Source organism: Canis lupus, chromosome 27 (assembly GCF_003254725.2).
Source record: "Canis lupus dingo isolate Sandy chromosome 27, ASM325472v2, whole genome shotgun sequence".
Lineage (NCBI taxonomy): Eukaryota > Metazoa > Chordata > Mammalia > Carnivora > Canidae > Canis > Canis lupus.
The window spans coordinates 37,772,464-37,793,259 of NC_064269.1; the positions used below are offsets into that span (position 1 = coordinate 37,772,464).

At 37.0% G+C, this 20,796-nt stretch overlaps 2 protein-coding genes across 10 annotated transcripts in view; one reads left to right on the forward strand and one right to left on the reverse strand.

Moving 5' to 3' along the window:
- Window positions 1-10,944, forward strand: part of CLEC4D (C-type lectin domain family 4 member D) — a 38,786-nt gene extending 27,842 nt beyond the window's left edge. For 3 of the 9 annotated variants that reach the window (XM_025472001.3, XM_025471999.3, XM_049102429.1), the window contains 6 exons: window positions 2,848-2,950; window positions 5,045-5,134; window positions 7,849-7,953; window positions 8,910-9,061; window positions 10,098-10,213; window positions 10,495-10,944. In XM_025472001.3, coding sequence (XP_025327786.3) covers window positions 2,920-2,950; window positions 5,045-5,134; window positions 7,849-7,953; window positions 8,910-9,061; window positions 10,098-10,213; window positions 10,495-10,639 — 639 coding nt within the window. In that variant the 5' untranslated portion in view covers window positions 2,848-2,919 and the 3' untranslated portion in view covers window positions 10,640-10,944. Of the gene's footprint in view, window positions 1-2,654; window positions 2,951-5,044; window positions 5,135-7,848; window positions 7,954-8,909; window positions 9,062-10,097; window positions 10,214-10,494 lie in introns of those variants that run through there. The other 6 variants (XM_025472004.3, XM_049102432.1, XM_049102431.1 and 3 more) reach the window with 4 other exon arrangements.
- A 2,124-nt stretch (window positions 10,945-13,068) lies between these two features.
- On the reverse strand, window positions 13,069-20,265 carry LOC112675388 (C-type lectin domain family 4 member E-like). The gene is made up of 6 exons (XM_025471997.3): window positions 20,111-20,265; window positions 18,779-18,871; window positions 17,861-17,950; window positions 17,245-17,396; window positions 16,283-16,398; window positions 13,069-15,075 (listed from the first exon to the last, which is right to left on the reverse strand). The coding sequence occupies exons 1-6, from the start codon at window positions 20,145-20,147 to the stop codon at window positions 14,883-14,885; spliced, it is 681 nt and encodes a 226-aa protein (XP_025327782.1). The 5' UTR covers window positions 20,148-20,265; the 3' UTR covers window positions 13,069-14,882.
- Between the last annotated feature and the right edge of the window lie 531 nt (window positions 20,266-20,796).

Below are 20,796 nucleotides of genomic sequence, written 5' to 3' on the forward strand. Positions count from 1 at the left end.
AAATATTATAGATGCTCTGATGTTGTGTGCATATATGTATATTTGTTTGTTTTATCTTCTTGATGTATTGACCTTTTGCCATTATATAATAACTATCTTTGTCTCTTGTTACCATTTTGGGCTTAAAGTTTATATTGTCTTATATTAGGATGGATACTTTTTGTTTTTGCTTGCATAGAGTATCTTTTGCTATCTCTTTATTTTGAATCTCTGTATATGTTTGGAGCTGAGGTGAATCTCTTGTACTCAGCATATAGTTAGGTCTTGTTTTTTAACCATCCAGCCACTCTATGCCTTTGATTAGAGAACTCAATTCATTAACAATGAGAGTAATTATTGATAGGCAAGGACTTGTTAATGCCATCTTATTGTTTTCTGTGTTTTATGGTTCCATTTTTTTTCTTCCTTTCTTTATGCTTTCCTTTGCAATCAGTGATTTTCTGTAGTGGTATGCTTTGATTCCTTTCTCTTTATCTTAGTTTATATTTTAGATTTTTACTTTGTGATTCCAATGAGGTTTACATAAAATATCTTGAATATATAACAGTCTATTTTATGTTGATAGCAATTTAACTTTGCTTCCATGCCAAAACTCCATCTTTTACTCTCCCTCTTTTTACATTTTTGATGTCATCATTTACATTTTTATTGTGTCTCCATCGATTTAGAAGTTGTTGATGCTATAGCTATTTAAAATATATATATTCATTTATTTTAGAGAGAGAGCTCGGAGGCAGAGGGAGAGAGAATCTCAAGCAGACTCCCTGCTGGGTGCAGAGCCCAATGCAGGGCTCGATCCCACAACCTGAGGTCATGACCTGAGCTGAAATTAAGAGTCGGACACTTGCTTTACCAACTGATCCACGTGGGCAACCCTGTATTTTTGTGATCTTAACTATATCTGGACACAGCGTTTCATTTGGCTCAGGAAACTTTCTAGAGCAGAGTGTCTCTCATGTGTTTGAAATCATGTTTGTTTTCTGGGGACACAAAATATGCCAGATGTGGTTTATTTTTTCTTGTTCTAGGTGGGATTTATATATCCTCTAGGACTCTAGATTCTTTTAATAAAGAACACATATTACTTTATTTTTTTAAAGAGATTTTTATTTATTTATTCATGAGAGAGGAGCATAGGCAGAGGGGAGAAGCAGGCTCCCTGTAGGGAGCCTGATGCAGGACTCAATTCCAGGACCCTGGGATCATGCCCTGAGCCAGAGGCAGATGCTCAACCACTGAACCACTCAGGTGCCACAAACACATATTACTTTATTTTTTTAAGATTTTATTTATTTATTCATAAGAGACACAGAGAGAGAGAGAGACAGACAGACAGACAGAGACATATGCAGAGGGAGAAGCAGGCTCCCTGTGGGGAGCCTGATGCAGGACTCGATTCCAGGACCCCAGGATCATGACCTGAGCCGAAGGCAGATGCTCAACCACTGAGCCACCCAGGTGTCCCAACACATTTTACTTTAGACAAAGATCTAGTTTCTAGGGTTGTTTATGAGAGTGTGTGGGTAAATACTGTTATTGCTGTGGGAATACTTTGGGTTGTGACAGTGTTGAAAAATATATGTGTTGTCAAATATGTAGTTTTACTTCCTCCTATTTCCAGCTTAACATAGCAAAGTAGTACGTCATTCAAGTTCACTAAATATATATATGTAGGTATACTTAAAGTAATATTGTAGCTTAAGCAAGAATGCAGAAGGGCCATATTCTGAAGACGGAATTTAGGAAGGCTCTCTAAGATGCTAGATACTTGTTTTTGTGATCTCAGGCTGCTCTAACAAAATACCATAGATTGGTGGCTTAAAAAACAGGCATTTATTTCTCACAGTTCTAGAGGCTGGAACATTTGAGATCATGATGCCAGCATGGATGGGAACACAAACATTCAGTCTAGGACAGTACTGTAGAAGAAGTCAGGGACCCTGATGCTGTCTTTATCACAGAATGTTACATTTCATTTGCCTTTGCCTTAACAAGCTTATTTTTCTCTCCTGTAGGAGGATTTGGGGATTTAATCAATAGCTCCACCATCCTCTTCTCAATTCCAAAACAAAAGTTCCTGTGTCTTTCCATACAATATATGTACACTGTGTACATTAAAAGCTTCAGCTCAAAAAAAAAATAAAAATAAAAGCTTCAGCTCGATGCTCACATTGTCTTTTGCTATCTTGCACACAACTTACTCAGCTCAGAGAGCTTTTTTTCAGAGTACTTTTTTTTTTTAATTTTTATTTATTTATGATAGTCACACACAGAGAGAGAGGCAGAGACATAGGCAGAGGGAGAAGCAGGCTCCATGCACCTGGAGCCCAATGTGGGATTCGATCCCGGGTCTCCAGAATCGCGCCCTGGGCCAAAGGCAGGCGCTAAACCGCTGTGCGACCCAGGGATCCCTCAGAGTACTTTTTAAGGCAGAATTTACCTCCAGCCTGTAATTACCTTTGAAAATATAGCATCCATAAATGAGAAAAGAGAGATGAAGGAATGCTTATTAAAGTTTCATTAGGCATAATGATTATTCTCTTAGGGTATTGAATTGCTAAACTTTTTGTTTGAATGAGTGAAAACACATTGAGAAATGTCACATTACACACTCATCTAGTGATCTCAACATACTTAGTGGAAATTTCTACTGGCAGTTTTTGGGTGTTGCTTTCCCAATTTCCTTTTGCCTTTGCTGTCTCCCAGAGTGAATCAAGGGAACCTGTCTTTGAAAATACTTCTTCTTTTGACTTGTCTTTTATTTAGGGAACTTTCTGATCTTACCAGAATAAGTAACATTAGTGTTCGGTCTCAAGTATTTCTGATGGTTTACTCCTTTACCCACAGAAACACACACTTGGGGAAGAAGTAAGAGAAGCTCTAGTTCTCCCAACCACAGGACAGCAAGAGATTTAACCCATGATGGGGCAAGCAGAACCTCAAAATAAACGTGAGTACATTCTCTCCTCTCAGTTTTAAGGAGACAAATATCATTACAACTAAGATTTAAAAATACGAATTGTTAGTAGTTAATAGTTGTGAAGATTGAAGATGATGAGGAGGAAGAGTTAAAGGAAATGTCAAAGACTTTGGTGAAGAGGAAGCTCATAGATTCAAATATGTTGGGTAAGAGAAACTTCTTTGTGAAACATAAATTCGGCCAAGAAAGAAGATAAATTATACAGAAAAAAAAAAGATGGGAAGAAAGAGAGTAATTTAGGAAGATTCTTTTAAAGGCAAGAGGAAGAAGGAAGATATACAAAACACACTGAATAAGGCTCAGTTTACCTGAGGCTCTGACTTTATCCCATTTTAAGCTGTACTTAAAGGACACAATATCTTTGTATTACAAGAATATTAAGCCATATTTTTGGGAAATAGGAAAAATGTGAAATACGTAATTTTTAAATTAATATTTTTGCTTCACCTCATCACTCCACCATGGCAGCCTTCAATGGGACCACATTGTACACTGGTCCTGAAATACATTTTTTTTAAAGATTTTATTTACAGGCAGAGGGACTCGATCCTGGGACTCCAGGATCATGCCCTGGACTGAGGGCGGCGCTAAACCACTGAGCCACGCAGCCTGCCCTGACATACACCTTTTTATGTAACAATATAAAATGTCTTGAAGACTTTTACTGTCAATACACACAAATATATAGGATTATTTTAATCACTGTGAAGAATTCCATCATAGAAATTCATCATAATTCAGAATATTTACTATTAATAATGCACATGCAATAATTGGTTTCTGGTGCTTTTTTCTACTTCCAAAAGTGCTACATTGAATATCCTTCCATATAAATAAGTTCAGTTATTCCTTTTTTAAAAAAAGATTTTATTTATTTATTTATTTATTTATTTATTTATTTATTTATTTGAGAGACATAGAGAGAGAGCACACATGAGCAAGTGGGAGAGAGGGAGGCAGAGGGAGAGTGAGAAGCAGACTTCCTGCTCAGCAGGGAGCCCACCTTTTGACTTTTGATGTGGGGCTCCATCCCAGGACCCTGAGATCATGACCTGAGATTCAGGCAGATACTTAACTAACTGAGCCACCCGGACATCCAGTTCATTTATTTCTTTTTATTTATTTTATTTAATTTTATTTTAATTTTTTTCAGTTCACTTATTTCTAAATGATAGAGCTCTAGAATTGAAATTGTTGTGGCAAATGTAATTCATTTAAAAATTGATAAGTGCTTGGGATGTCTGGGTGGCTCAGCGGTTGAGTGCCTGCCTTTGGCCCAGGGCATGATCCTGGAGACCTGAGATGGAGTCCCACGTTGGGCTCCCTGCATGGAGCCTGCTTCTCCCTCTGCCTGTGTCTCTGCCTCTCTCTCTGTGTCTCTCATGAATAAATAAAATCTTTAAAAAAAAGTTGGTAAGTGCTGCTAACTTGATCTAACGGCTTTCTAATTTATAGTTTAGCATAAGCATGTATTTCCTCACCAGAAGAGTTTATCTCTCCTCAATCTTGCTGACACTGTGTATTTTCTATTTTCTTTTAAAAATCTCATATGTGAAAAATTATACCATAATATTGTAGTTTACATTTCTTTGAGCATACTTTTTTGTTTAATGACTGTTTATAATTTTAGCAAATTAAATTTTCAGCAAATTTCCTGGTCAGATTTTTGCTTAGTTTTCAAACTGATTTTTGAAATTCTCTATACAGTCTAGACATTAATATTGTGACAAATTTTTCTTTCATATGTCCCTTGTGTTTCAACATTTTTTTGTGTTATATAGATGTTTTAATTTTATGGACCCAAATTATCAATTTTTTATGATTTTCAGGTTTTCTGTCTTATAAAGACTTTCCATTCTAAAAAATTGTTCATATTTTTTATGTATGTATGTATGTTTTTATCAGTAAGCTCTAAAATTGATTTATTCAGGAGGAAATCTTTAAGCTCTCCTCTAGATCTAAAGTATTATGATTTCATATTTAGCTTGCTCTTCAGTAGAATATTTTCCCGAGTTCTTGTGGCTGAGGAGACAATATATTTATTTATCTTTCCTTTTATCCTAGTAGGAGGCCAGCATCTGCAGCTGATCCCTTGGGCCACTGCTGTTTTTTTCATCTCACTTCTCAGTGCTTGTTTTATTGCAAATTGTTTGGGTAAGTTATTAACAGAAATGAAACTCTGTGAATTATTTCCCCAAACAACTTTCAAAAAGTTTCTCTAAGCCTTTTGTTATTTTGATTTTCTCCCAATATTTCAATCCATACTGCTTTTTAGGGTCTTGACTTTAAAATCCAGAGCTGCATTTTTAACCTTTGATGGTACTGTCTCGTGTCAGAGAATGAAAAATGGGAGTCAAACTCTTTTCTATACATACGAAGGTTGGTGACTGTAGTAAATCATGCCCCATTTTTGACTGAGATTATAAAGGGCTGCATCTTATCAGTAAACAGTAACCAGCAACAACCCAGTTTTCAGATGGACTGTAGTCTGGTTTTGAAAAGAAGAACAATTGAAAGATTTGTTCTTTCTAATAGCAAGACCTTGTATAAAGTTATTATAATTATGGTAATATTGTATAGGTGCAAGTACAGATAAATAGACCAGAGGAGAGGAATAGAGAGCTTAGTTACAGATCCTGCATGTATGAACTCTTTATATAAAACAGAAGGGGATACTGCAGTTATCAGGAAAGGACAATTTTGTTCAGTTCATGTGCTAGAGGACCATTGAGTATCCTTATTCAAAAAGTGAAATTGGTCTCCTGTCTTGTATTATGTACAAAATCAACCCGAGGTGGATTATTGGCCAAAATGTGAAAAGCAAATCAGTAGTGCTTTTTAGAAGATAAATGGAGAATATATTTATCCTCAAGGCAGAGAATGATTTCTTACTCGTGCTAGCCAATGGAGAAAATAAAGTAAGAATACTGTGCAACAGAAATATCAAGAAAGGGGATCCCTGGGTGGTGCAGTGGTTTAGCGCCTGCCTTTGGCCCAGGGCGTGATCCTGGAGACCGGGGATCAAATCCCACGTCGGGCTCCCGGTGCATGGAGCCTGCTTCTCCCTCTGCCTGTGTCTCTGCCTCTCTCTCTCTCTCTCTGTGTGTCTGACTATCAAAAATAAATAAAAATTTAAAAAAAAGAAATATCAAGAAGGAAAACAGCCATAGGAGGTGTTTGTAATGCATGTAATGATTAAAAATTAGTGTACAGTATATATAAACAATACTTTCAAATCAATAGGAAAAACTCCTGACAATACAGCAGAAAAGTAGGCAAAATTTTGAACAGGTACTATAGAAAAGAAATTGGAAATGTTTAATAAACACATACAAAAATGTCAACCTCATTAGGTTTCAGGGAAATGAAAATTCAACTCACAATGAGATACCACTGCACAATACTAGGATGGCAAGAATTAAAAAGTCTGGTACTATGAAATGTTGATGATGGTGTGGAGCAACTGGACCTCTGATGAGTTGCTGCCGATGGGAGCATAGAGCAGTACAACCAGCTTGGAAAACTTTGCCACACTGGGTGATATGCTATATGTTGGCAAATTGAACTCCAATTAAAAAAAAAGAAAGAAAACTTTGCCACTATCATAGTTGGCAATATATATATCCTACAACCAGCAATTCCACTCCTAGGCATGTATCCTACAGAGATGCATGCTTCTGTGCTCTAGGATGCATGGTCAAAATGTTCAAAAGTGGTATAATTCATAATAGTCAAACACTGGGAGCAATGCAAATATCTACCAGAAGAATATATAAATATATTTTAATTCATTAAGACAGTAGATCACTTTATAGCAATAAAAATGAATGGATTATGGTTGTATGTAACAATATAGATAAATTTCAGAAATTACACTGAGCAAAAGCAGAACCAAAAGAGTACATATTTTATGATTTTATTTATTTAAAGTTCAAAAGTAGTCAAATGTGATCTGTATGGCTTAGGGATATGTTATTAAGTGGTAAAATTGTGAAGCAAAGCACAAAGTGATTACTTTAAAAGCCATGGCATAGTTATCTTTAAGAGAGAGGAAGTGGGTTGTATTTGGGATGTGAAGGCCATCTGGGGGTGTTGGCAATACTGTGTTTCTTAAGCTGGGTTGTTGTTACCTGAAGTGGTCACTTTTCAATAATTTGATAAACTGTACATTTGTGTTTTTCACTTCTTTGCACTCAGTTATATTTCTTTTTTTTTTTTTTGCACTCAGTTATATTTCAAAGTAAAAATATTTATTTATATTTTTTAAGGGAGAGAGTGTGTATGAGTGGGGAGAGGTGGAGGGTTGAGGGAGAGAGAGAGAGAGAGAGAGAGAAACTTAAACAGGCTCCATGCCCAGCACAGAGCCCAATGTGGGGCTGGATCACACAACCCTGAGACCATGATCTGAGCCAAAATCAAGTCAGATGCTCAACCAAGTGAGCCAACCAGGCACCCCTCAAAGTAAAAATACGTAAAAGACCAATAAATGTATATAGCTCGTAAAACTTGGCAGAACTATCCTGGTGTTCACTAAAAATCTCCACTCGAACACATATTCTGATAGAAAAATATGCTTAAAAGCATATACACATGAAGGTTTGCAGAACTACTACCATAAAGCACAACATGGATAATATGATACTAAAAATATTAAATTTCAACAATTCTTTTCAACCTATTCACCTGGAGCTGGAACAAAGGACCTGGGAAGTAAGAATAGGGGATAGTTACCTTAACTCAGGAGAAGAGAAAGATCAGAGTGACCAACTCCCATTTCCCTAATTAAATGGTTATAGAAGAAAAGAAAACTAAAGCAACAACAACAACAAAACAAAACCAAAAAAGCTAACTCTTTTCCCTTTTGACAGTGACTCATCACAACTTTCTACGCTGCAGTAAAGGCATGGGAGTGTTCAAGTTACCAGAGTACCACACGAAGCTGATATGTACCAGAGAGATATCAAAATTGAAAGGTACAGATAGCAAAGGGCACAGGAGAATTTATTTCTTTCTTCCATTTCCATTCAGGTTCATGATCTGGATTTAAAGTTATCAGTACTGAGCAGCCCTGGTGGCTCAGCTGTTTAGCACCACCTTCAGCCCAGGGCCTGATCCTAGAGACCTGGGATCAAGTCCCACATCGGGCTCCCTGCATGGAGCCTGCTTCTCCCTCTGCCTGTGTCTCTGCCTCTCTCTCTCTCTCTCTCTCTCTCTCTGTCTCTCTGTCTCTCATGAATAAATAAATAAAATCTTAAAAAAAAATAAATAAAGTTATCAGTAGTAAACCAAGAGAGATTAAATCATAAGATGAGTATCTGGTGCAAGAGGGAATGTCAATAAATAGGAATAGATTTCTCATGACTGTAATCAGTTGTATAACTGGAGAATATAACTACACGTCTAAGGTCCATTTCCAGAAATCCAAAACATAATACTAATTTAATTCTATTTTCTTTTGATTCAGGTGTATCTTAAGGACTGTTTCCTGCTAGAATAGAGAGCTTTGCTGAAGTGACTTTCTCTCTTTTATTATGCGGGAACTTGTAAAACCTCATTTGGGAGGATGAGGAAACCCTTGAGAGTTCTATAGGTTCTTTACCCCCTTTAGATAAAATTTCCTGCAAAAGGCTTTGTTTTAGAAACACTTCATATATGAAGCAAATAGATGTAGGGACATTGAAAAATGATGATGTCTTCTAAGAGAATATCTTGTAATTTTCTTATAGTCACTATGTGATTCAGATACTTTTGTTCAAAAAATATTTAGAAATGTAATTTTCAGGATTTTTGAAAGAGGGGGAACGAATGATTTTGTGAATCCTGGTATTATTCCCCAAAATATTAACTGTATAGTTAACAGCATAGCTATGCAATCTGTTACAGATGAAATGCTCCTTTGTAAGTGATTTTTGTTTTAATTTCTCACCAGGGAGCAGGGGCAGTTGCTGTCCTTTTGGCTGGAGAGCCTTCCAGTCCAACTGCTATCTTCCTCTTAATGACAACAAGACCTGGGCTGAGAGTGAAAGGAACTGCACGAGTATGGGGGCTCACTTGGCCACCATCAGCACAGAAGCTGAGCTGGTATGTTAGGAGGCTCCCATCTGTCTCTCTGTTCATTTGAATCTCTTTGCAGAGAAAAAGGAATTTCTCTGCTCTGCGTCTATGCCTTTGCTTCATCTCTTTTATCTTTCTCTCTCCTTTTTCTTCATCTGGCCAATGTCTGGTCTTTCCAGATATGATTTTTGTGTCATTTCCTCCAGAAAAGTATCCTGACCACCTTCCCTTCTCCATCCTCCCTGTTCTAATTTGGAGATGCTTCCGTGTACTTTGTGCATTGTGTGATAATAGCTCTGAGCTTATCTGTTCTCTGCCCATTCACTTGGTAGAGGGTGGGGCCCTGCTTTTCTAATCTTTGCATCTCCAAAGTCCTGCACAGTGCTAAGCACACTGGATAGGTCTTGATAAAATGTTTGGTAAGTAAGTGAATAAATGAATGGTTTAATCAGGACTGAAATAGCTTCTTAGGAGAAAGCATAGGAAAAATAATTCAGTCGTATGGTTGTAATTCTAAATTTAAAAGAATTCTTAAGTTTAATTCAGTTCTTTAAAAACAAATGTGTTTCCTCATCTAATATACATCCATATATGAACAAGAGCTCATAGTCTACCCTTTCCTAAGTTTGGGGGGTTTCCTGGAGGATTCTGTTCCAATGGCTTTGCAACCTATAGGCTCACTGACTCTTTGAATAAAATGGAACTTAATTTAATACACAAGCAATTAAAGAAGGCAATTTTAAAAATGAAAGTTTAAAAATTTGGATCCTATTAAGCACTGTGCTAAGGGATTTGCAAGTCTGATCTCACTAACTCTTCACAGAAACTCTGTGAAGTAGTAGAGTGGTCCCTTTTGAAGATGAGAAGTGTTGGGTTTGGTGAGATTAGAGCACTTACTAACATTACACAATATATGGGAGAGGCAGGGTTTGAAAGCAGATCTTACTGAAGACAGTGCTTTTGTGCTTAGCTGGTAATCTAGATCTTTTCCCTCTTTTCCTAACATAACAGTTATTAAATAACAAATGCAAATATACTTATAAAAATTTCTATTTTTATGCAGAACTTTATTATTCAATTTTTGGATAGACAGTTTTCATATTTCCTGGGACTTATTCATGAGAACCATGAAGGCCTGTGGTCGTCGGTGGACAAAACACCATTTAAACCAGATATTTTGTGAGTATATTGACTGGGGTGAAAGAGCTTTATAGGTAAAGGTGAGAAAATAGTAAGCAGAAATCATTTGGGCTGGAGTATACTGATGTAGAAATGCTTACTCAGAATAGAATACCATGTGTTGTGTAACCTTTATACTAATATACTACAATACTTCTATCAGACAGTGCAGCTCTAAAATTTTCACCAGAGGGATTTTCTATGCATGTCCCCTGACCCTCACACACACACACACACGCACACACACACATATATATGTTTGTTTTTTTTTTTCATTTCAGATTTCGGCATGAGGATGAACCCAACAATCAGAAAGAAAATTGTGTTGTCCTTGTTAATGCTCAAGACAAATGGGCCTTGAATGATTTTCCTTGTAACTTTGAGACAAGAAGGATTTGTAAGTTACCTGGAACAGCATTCAACTAAAAACTTCCAAAGGAGTCATTGTGATGGGACAGAAAAGAAGAACCAATTAGATTCAGGCAGAATGTACCTGTACCATTGGAACAGAGAAAACATGCTGGGAGAGTAGAACATTTTCAGTTAGGGTAGCCTTATTTATTTTTGTTCTGTTCATTCAAGATAATGTGTTTTTGTGTGGTATGGTGGCGGGACTCATCTTTACTATGAGAATTTGTTTTCATTAACTTTGCTTTCTTGATACTATATCAGAGCATTTACTTTTCAACTGGTGTGCATCAATTACATATTGAACAGAGTGGCTCCAATGATGCAGTCTCTTAGTCTTTGTTTTCCTCTACTCAGATTCTTAGCTTTTAAGATTCAAACATGAGGTATTCCAACTGGTAGTGGTATGCCTTTTTTTTTTTACTCCAAATATGACAAACTCATTAAATTTTTAAAAAATATTTACTTATTTGAGAGAGAGAAAGAGAGGAGGAGCAGAGGAAGAGAGAGAATCTCAAGCAGATTCCCCACCAAGCACAAGTCCTGACATGGGATTGTGAGGCTCAATCTCACAACCCCGAAGTCATGACCTGAACTGAAATCAAGAGTCTAATGCTCAGCGAAATGAGCCACTCAGGCTCCCCCTAATCTATGTCTTGCAGTCTGATTATTTTTCATTACCTTCATGGTGACCAGCACAGACCATCTTTCTTACCTGGGTTATTACAGTGGACTTCTGACTGGTCTCCCTGTTTCTACCCTCAGCCCCTGTCAATGTTTCCAAGTCTCACAGCACTTCTCCTATTCTTCATAATTTCTTTAAGGCAGCTGATAGTAATTTCATAAAAATAAATGCAAAATTTATTAGGACATTGTGGTAGTCCTAGAAGTTTGAAACACTTACAAAATTTAAAAACTGGTTTTGTCTTTGAAAAAGAAAGATGTGTTAAAAAGGCAAACAGGAAAAAATATAAATAAAAGTATAAGTTAAATCTTCCACACTGAATTCCAGTCTCTTAAATGCCTCTTCAGAGAAACTATGATTATCATAGTTTTTTTTTTTTAAAGATTTTATTTATTCATTCATGAGAGACACACACAGAGAGGCAAAGACATAGGCAGAGGGAGAAGCAGGATCCCCCTGCGGGGAGCCTGATGCAGGACTCGATCCCAGGACCTTGGGATCACAACCTGAGCTAAAGGCAGACGTTCAACCACAGAGCCACCCAGACACCCCTGATTATCAGTTTCTTATATGTATTTCCATATATGTTTAAATATGTGTTAGATAAATGTATGTATGTATATAACCTACTATTTTTACACTGATGGAAACATTATCTACATCATCTTAAACATCTTGCCATTTTTTTCTCCCATAAATCTCAGAGGTTTTTGTTTGTTTTTTCATCATGGTAAGTATACTCTTTGATCCCCATCCCTTCTTTCCCCTTTTCCCTACCACCTCCCTTCTGGTAACCATCAGTTTGTTCTCTATAGTTAAGAGTCTGTTTCTTGGTTTGTTTCTCTCTCTCTTTCTTTTCCTTTGTTCATTTGTTTTGTTTCTTAAATTCCACATATGAGTGAGGTCATATGGTATTTATCTTTCTCTGGCTGACTCATTTCGCTTAGCATAATACTGTCTAGCTCCATCCACTTGTGCAAATGGCAAGATTTCCTTTTTTATGGCTGAATTATATTCTGTTGTATATATGACACATCTTCACTATCCATTTATCACTGGATAATTAGACCTGGGCAGAATGTATCTGTACCATTAGAACTTGGGTACTTCTGTAGTTAGGCTATGTAGATAATGCTGCAATAAACATAGGCATGCATATATACCTTTGAATTAGTGTTTTTGTATTCTTTGAGTAAATACCCAGGAGTGTGATTACTAGATCATAGAGTAGTTCTATTTTTAATTTTTTGAGGAACCACCATACTGTTTTCCACAGTGGCTGCACCGGTTTGTGCTCCCACCAACAGTGCAAAAGGGTTCCTTTTTCTCCACATCCTTGCCAACACTTGTTTCTTTTGTTTTTGAGTTTAGCCTCCTGACAGGTGTGAAGTGGTATCTCATTGTTTTTTTCTATTTGTATTCCCCTGATGATGAGCAATTTTGAGCATATTTTCATGTGTCTGTTGGCCACCTGGATGTCTTCTTTCTTTGGGGAAATGTCTATTCATGTCTTCTGCCCATTTTTAATTGGATTTTTTTTTTTTTTTGGTAAACATCTGGCATTTTTTACTTAAAAATACCGTTTGGAAAATATTTTATACCCTGTTCCGTATAAGCAAATAGTATTTCATTATATTAGTATATCCTAATCTGAAATAATCTTTAAGTGGCAAAAATATTTCCATTATATAATAAAAATCAATAAAATAATGGCTGTGAAACAAACCATGAGAACAATCCTAGTTCAGATCAGAAAAAGAAGACAGTTTCAAGAGGATTTCTTTTCCTCATGAAAATATGGGACTGATAAACTGTATTTGAATACATTAAGAGGTGATGTACAATTCTGCATAGTTAAGGGATGCATTATTAATCAGTACATAGAAAACTGGATAAATAACAAATACTGCCAATATTAGCTATACAAAAAGCAAAATTTTTTTTTTCCAGCACCAAAAATCAGTTTTTTAATAAAGGATGCCAAGGTCACATTACCCTCTTGAATACATTAAGAGAAAAGATTCCATAGAGAAAAGATTCCATTCCAGATCCCACCCTAAGCAAAATGTTTTTAAGGAAGTATATAATATAATCATGATACAGTACAAGATTCAGCTGTGAATAATATTTACATATGTATAACATATCTGTAAAAATTTTTGATAATGAGTATGTATCATTTTTACCAAATGTATTAGAATGATTTTTCTTTAAAATATTCAGAGGCCCAAATGGTAATATTTATATCTTAACAATAGTTTACTTTGGGAATATTGTCTTGGGAATACAGATAATTACTTACTCTTTTATATTTTGTAACTTCTGGCTTTTCTGGTATCTAAGTATTTTTGTAGGCCCTATTGTAAAATATTATATTTTAAAATAGTTTCAACCAGATGATCTACCCCTCAGAATTTTCCAGATAAATAACTTTAAGCACGAAACTCTGATTGTTTCTTTTCTTGCTGAACTTGAAGACAAAGTTAATTGTATAATAAATTATAAATGTATGGTGAAATAATGTGTACTGATACTTGCATATATCTTTCAGTATTGAAGTAAAATTTAAAATATCAAATTATACCCTACAGAGAAACAATGGTGAACAAAAGTATTTCCATAGGTCTTTCAGTGTGTCCTCATTGATGTTTATAATTTGAAAAAAGGGAATTAGAAAGTAGAAGATACATACACTGGATTACTTTTAGGTTGAATGACTTTTGGTTTAAAGGCATTTTGGTTTCAAAACCACATATGGTCACTTAATACCTTAGAGGAATAAACATTTGTAAGGAAAAATATATTTTATATTAATGTCCATGAATTAATGATGTATGAATTTTGAGGGTCTCTTTGTCAAGCTGTGTGCAAGAAACATGGTTATTAAAGGTGCTATGTTCCTGAAATATTCTTGAGTAACCTTATCAGTATTGAAAAAATAATATGCAAGAAGTGAATAGGCTTGAGGTAGGAAATTGTCAAGCTGAATGTTCTCTTAGAACAATTTGACTGTTGGACCCTGGCCCTAGCTGAGGAATAGCCACAAATTCAGGTGAGATTCAGTTATTCAGTGGAAGAGAATAAAGAGAAAAGGGAGGTGCTGTGTTGAATAGACTGAGTAATAGTCTGTTTGGAGCTGAAGCTTAGCATGGCCTGCTCCTAGCGAGACGCAGTAAAGGTCTTTAGCTAGAAGTCCACATGTCTTTGGAGCAGGAGTAAGTTTCATGACTTGAAGGAGTCTTACTCACTGTACAGGAAAGCATAGTTGAGGGTACATGCTTGGGCAGGGGTAAAAATGAATGAAGCAAATCCTGCCAAAAGGAGCATTCTTTTCTTTTCCCAGTATTTGTTAGAGAATTGCTTGGTGAGTTTTGAGAAGTCCTGAAACTAATATGAAGAAAAATGCATGTCAATCAGTATCACAAATTATAACATTTAAAACTACTTATTTTATATCAAAAGCAACACAGTCCTTACGAAGTCCCTATGAAGTCCTCATTAAGTGCAGCACATGCAGCACATACTTCTCTCATGCTGGAGTTATATTCATGCTCTTTTTCCTCCGTATTTATGCATTTAAGTTGTGCTTTCTGTTCTTAGAGAATTTTTTTTGTTGCTTGAAACATTTATTTCTGGCATTTCACAAATCCGAAACATGTTGAAGAAACAGGGAACATCATTCCAGTTTTTCCTTGGATTTGAAGAGTCTCGAATGGTGGCACAGTCCTCCACTGTAACTATATTATTGGGCTCCCCTACATCCCAGAAGCTAAAAGAGAGTAATGCAGGAGATTTAAAATCCCAGCTACAAGAATCCAAGTGACCTAATGTGCTAGACAAATTACATTTGTTCTGTGTAACTTCACAACAGTTTTGTTAGTTAGGCATTATAATCTCCATTTTAATGATGAGAAAAAGGAGTCCCAGAAAAGCTGAACCATTTGTCTAAGTCAATAGAGTTTATGAGTAGCGAAGCTGAACTGGATCTTCCTGACTTTCTATTTTGTCATGCTCCCTCATGAATGTAGGCTCATAATGAGAAGTTACTGATATTCTGATGGATTTGTTTCCTTCGCACTCAATATCACATCTTACATTTGGTTCCCTTTATTACACATCAAGTTGGTGTTAACTTTGGTACATGCTTCAGTGGTGCTCCAGGGCTGTTGTGAAGCAACTTTCTAAAGTCTCCATCCAACTGGACTATTCTCTTAGGACTGACCTGAACCATCTCGACCTTTCATTTCCTCAAATGCTAAGTGAAGATTGATAATGTCAGTGTATCTCAGAATGGTGTAATTTAGGTAAAAATGAAATAATGAGGGGATCCCTGGGTGGCTCAGCGGTTTAGCGCCTGCCTTTGGCCCAGGCGAGATCCTGGAGTCCTGGGATCAAGTCCCACGTCAGGCTCCCGGCATGGCACCTGCTTCTCCCTCCTCCTGTGTCTCTGCCTCTCTCTCTCTCTCTCTCTCTCTGTCTATCATGAATAAATAAATAAATAAATCTTTTTAAAAAATGAAATAATGAATGAGATAAAAACTGAAAACTCCAAAGTGTTGTGCTCTAATGATGTAAGGTCATTATTAAAGAGAAAAGAGACATTATTTCAAGGGGCTTCCATGCTTTCACTCCATAAATCTGCTTTCTCAAATCACTATTTTTGTCTCATTTACTAGTTTGGGGCATAAGACTCTGAACTACACTCTTTCTCTCTGCTGCATTTCCAGTGAATTAGTCTTTAATTCTAACCCTCTCCTTATTTTCATCTGTTATTTACCCTTTATTCAAATAGTCTCAGAAAGTGGGAGCACTAGATCCTTATGCTTTCTTCATCTATCTTCTTGCATGTAATATCACCAAGAGTTGACCTGAAAATATCTCATGGAACAGAAGGAGGTTCTGAGAACTACCCTAAACAATGGTCTAACTTCGAGATTTAAGACAGCGTTAAAATTCTTCTGCGAGAAAGAAATTACCTCAGAGATTCTGTGAAAGGTGTGCCATCTACCCATTGCCATTGACCCTCTTTCACCTGGTCTGTCAGTCCAATATAAAACTCTTTCCTCTTAGGTTTCGCAAAGAAAAGGAATTCCTATGGAAGCAACACATTAAAAAAAAAAAAAAAGATCAATTGTTTCAATTTTGAACAAATGTTGAAGGTAATTGTTATTAAAAGTGATAAAGCAGGACCCAGACTACAGATGATAGATAAGTGGCTCTGAAATTGTAAGATCATGGAGAATTCTCTCCTAATTTTTTTTATGGTGGTAAAAACATACATAACGTACATCTTTAACAGAGAAGGAGGTTCTCAATATCTCATTCAAAGTTTATCTACTGTTATTTGTAGCAAAATTTACTGTATATATACATCATAAACATTATTAATCGCAGCTTAAAGATAGTAGACATATCCTTGACATATCTGACATAATCATATGATATGTTCATCAACGTAATAGCCATTCTAAAATGAACTGCCAGGTGATCCCCGGGGGGCTCGGCGGTTTGGCGCCTGCCTTTGGCCCAGGGCACGATCCTGGAGTCCCGGGATCGAGTCCCGCATCAGGCTCCCGGCATGGAGCCTGCTTCTCCCTCTGCCTGTGTCTCTGCCTCTCTTTCTCTCTCTGTGTGTCTATCATAAATAAATAAATAAATCTTTAAGAAAAATAAAACATAAAATGAACTGCCAGCCCTTTTTTCCCCATCTTACTGATAAAGAAGCTAAACACAGAAATGCCTTTTTTAAAAAAAGCTCTTCTGATAATGAAAATAGAGTAGTATCTACTTACAGAAATAGTAGGAATAGCACACATTTTAATACATTTATTTAACAAATAGTAATTGCGGGCTAAACACTATATACATGTACGAAGAAAGAATAGATCCTATGAAGAAGGTTACACTGACACCAGAGGAGTCAATGCACTCCAACTACCTGCTCCTCCTGTGTGTTGATAACAACCAGATGAGCTCCCATGTTGGAGCAGTTTTTTAAACTCGATGTCCAGGACATAGTATTAGTAGAAAAGAGGTAGCAGCTAGATTGAAAATGTACCCAGTCTGACGGACAGCAATTCTTGACTGAACCTAGGAGAGAAGTTTCCATGAGTGTCCTAGCCCAGAGGAGCGCCATGTAGCATTCTTCTAAGCCTTGGAACAAGACTATATATATAGGAACTTTGGGAGTATATTTTTGAGATTTCCAAATTCCCTATTCTATATATATTTTTTTCTCCTTCACCTCATTGGAAGCAAGTGAGGAGTAAAATGAAAGTGCATTTCTGAAGATAATATCTTCCACTTCTAGATTTTCTGTTCAGACATACATCAAATTTATTCTAAAAGTTTTCTATCATATCCCCCAAATCTCCTTGAACTTCTTACCACCAATTCCTCGGCATTCTCATATAGTACAGGCAAGATTTTACATTTTGTTTTTGAAAAACAGGACATCCTCCAACTACTTTACTCATCCTCAAATCAATCTAGAAGCCAAAAAAAAAAAGTGTTGATATATAAATGTTGATGTTCAAATTTGAGGACTATTATACCCAATCCGTCATTGGAGCAGGAGAAGTCCATGAAAGCCTCATGTAGCTGGAACTTATTCTCGTCACAGAGTTGAAAGTTATGATATGTCACTGTAAGGAAAGGGGCAGCGTTAATGTTCATTCCTCTTGAAAAAAAATAAATTTGATCATTTTTGTATTTAAAACAAAAGTATCAATAATCATGATTTTTTTTCTTTTCCTTCTTTCTTTTTCCCTTCTTTTTTTACACTCTTTGTCCTTCTACATGGAGAGGCACTGAGATTTACTTACTCAAAGAAAGAAGAAGGAATTCACATTAAAAAAAAAAAAGATTCTATTTATTCATTCATGAGAGACACAGAAAGAGAGGCATAGACACAAGCAGAGGGAGAAGCAGGCTCCATGCAGGAGCCTGATGTGGGACTTGATCCCAGGACTCCAGGATCACACTCTGAGCTGAAGGCAGATGCTCAAGCACTAAGCCAACCAGGCGTCCTGAGGGAATTCACATTTTATGGTTTTCCTGATTTATGAAGACAAACGTACTCAATCTGTGGTCCCAAAACCCAGAGAAAACAAATACGTTTTCACTCTTATGCCTACCCTTCCTTCCTTTCTTTCAGAAAGTGATTTTGTCATGTCTCTGGCTAGGATCCCATAGAGAAGTTTACCCTAATGATAGGAGGGAATACAAAGGAGAAGACTCAAGGCCACCAAAGAGATGAAAAAAAATGTCTATCATGAGAAATGTGTCAGAGGTTGCTGAGATGGGGTAACCATTCTGTAGTATTTGGGATTCTAGTTGAGCAATAATCTCCAGAGAAATAGGGAAGAAAGTGGAACAGAAATATCCTTTGGGGGAGAAAAGAACCCCCAGGCAACAAGAAAGGTTTATCCTAATATTCACCAGGGAGATTAAACTTGCCCTTTAGAACTCACCAAGACATCTGGTGATAAAACAGACACTTAGCAGTAGAATGGAGACCCCAGCAATTGTCCTTAAGAGCACTTGGGAAGAGAAGCATCCTCTCTCTGTAGAAATAAATATGCAAACATGGTCAATCTTCCCCTTGCAAGATACAAAAGAGATTTGTTTTTTCTTTTTAAGATTATTAAATTAAAAAGTTAATTAAATTTTTAAATTAAATAAGTTTAAAAAACCTTATTTATTCATGAGAGGCACAGAGACACAGGAAGAGCGAGAAGCAGGCTCCCTGTGAGGAGCCCGATACGGGACTTGATCCCAGGACCCTGGGATCACAACCTGAACATAAGGTAGATGCTCAACCACTGAGCCTCCTAGGTGCCCTACAAAAGATATTCTTATTCAACCACTTCTTTCCTTCCACTTGCACTGTTCTATATGGAGTAATTCTCCAACTTCAGCATGCATCAGAATCATTTAGACAGTTGGTTGGAACACAGATGATGGCACCTCACCTCTAGAGTTAACAATTCATTAAACCTGGTAGGGAGCCAACAAGTTCCCAGAAGCTGCAAAAGCTACTGGTCTGGAAACCATCTTTCGGAACCACTAGAATAAACCATTGCTAATCTTTTTTTTTTTTAAAGATTTTATTTATTTATTCATGATAGAGAGAGAGAGAGAGGCAGAGACACAGGTAGGGGGAGAAGCAGGCTCCATGCAGGGAGCCCAACATGGGACTTGATCCCAGGACTTAGGATCATGCCCTGGGCTGAAGGCAGGCGCTTAAACTGCTGAGCCACCCAGGCTGCCCTAAACCATTGCTAATCTTAAGACTCATGACCCGAGAGAGATGTGCAACTTTTCCTTCCTAAGCCTCTCAGGTTTCGACCCTTCTTTGTCTTTCCCTTTCTCCCTCTCATCTTCTCTGTTCTTCTTGTTTCTTCCCTACTCTCCTTTTCCTGGTGTCTCGTTTCCCAAGCCCTCTGTAAATCAATTCAGATAAAATGTAGGCCATCTTCTAGTGGTTCCCCTCCTCCTCCTTCCTGACACACATTTTACAGACAAGGAAAGTGGGTTCCAGAGAAGTGAGGTGACTTGCCCAAGGCGACACAGGGAAAAGGTGGGCAGAGCAGTCTGATTTAGCTCTCCCTGGAATCCAGTCAGTGATCCTCAGTATAATATACCATCCCTGACCACTGCCTCAGCTTTCTCTCTTGGGTTCTGTCTCTGTCTTCCTTCTTTTGCTCTGGTGGAGACTTTTCTATTGTCCCATCCCTCAAAATATTTATCACCTCTTCCCAAAGGAAAGATCTACAATAGAAAGGGAGAGTTGCAAATTTTACCTGTGCCTTGGGATATAGATGGTTGGGATGAATTCATTTTCTCTCTCTCTCTCTCCCTCTCCTTCGCTTGTCAGTTTCTGAGTCCAGAAGTACTTTGTTAGTAAGATTCAAGGAAAATGAATCTTTTTTCTTTTTCTTTTCTTTTCTTTTTTTTTTTTTTTTTTTTTTTAGGAAGTGTGACCTTAAGACATAATAATATGAACATGTTCTGTGGTTTTGCATTTCAGTCAGTGTTTCCTTTATTGCATAAGGATGAAAAGAAAAGGGAACTTACTGGATGACATGTCTGTCTTCTCATTTTAGGAAACACAAAATGGGGAAATGGTGAGGTGGTTAAGTAGCATCAGAAATGGGCTGAGCCTGTAGATACACCAAGGGCTTAAAAATACTGTTTTGTTTTGGTGGATAAAATGTCTCTACTTTCCTTCAGACCTCACCCATCCTTTAGTTTGTCCTTGACATTTGTGAGGCCGACCTCTACATTTCCAATTTCACTTTCCATCCTTACCACCACACATTTGTTAACAAGGGACAGAACCACACTTGGCACAGAGCTAGGCATACAGTACATGCATTTACAACTTAGCCATGTGAATTCCTTTTCCTATTTTATGGCTTTGTTTTTTCTTTCTCCTTCACTGGCATCTCTTGAACCTTCTTGATTTCTCTCACGCTTGTGTATGTTG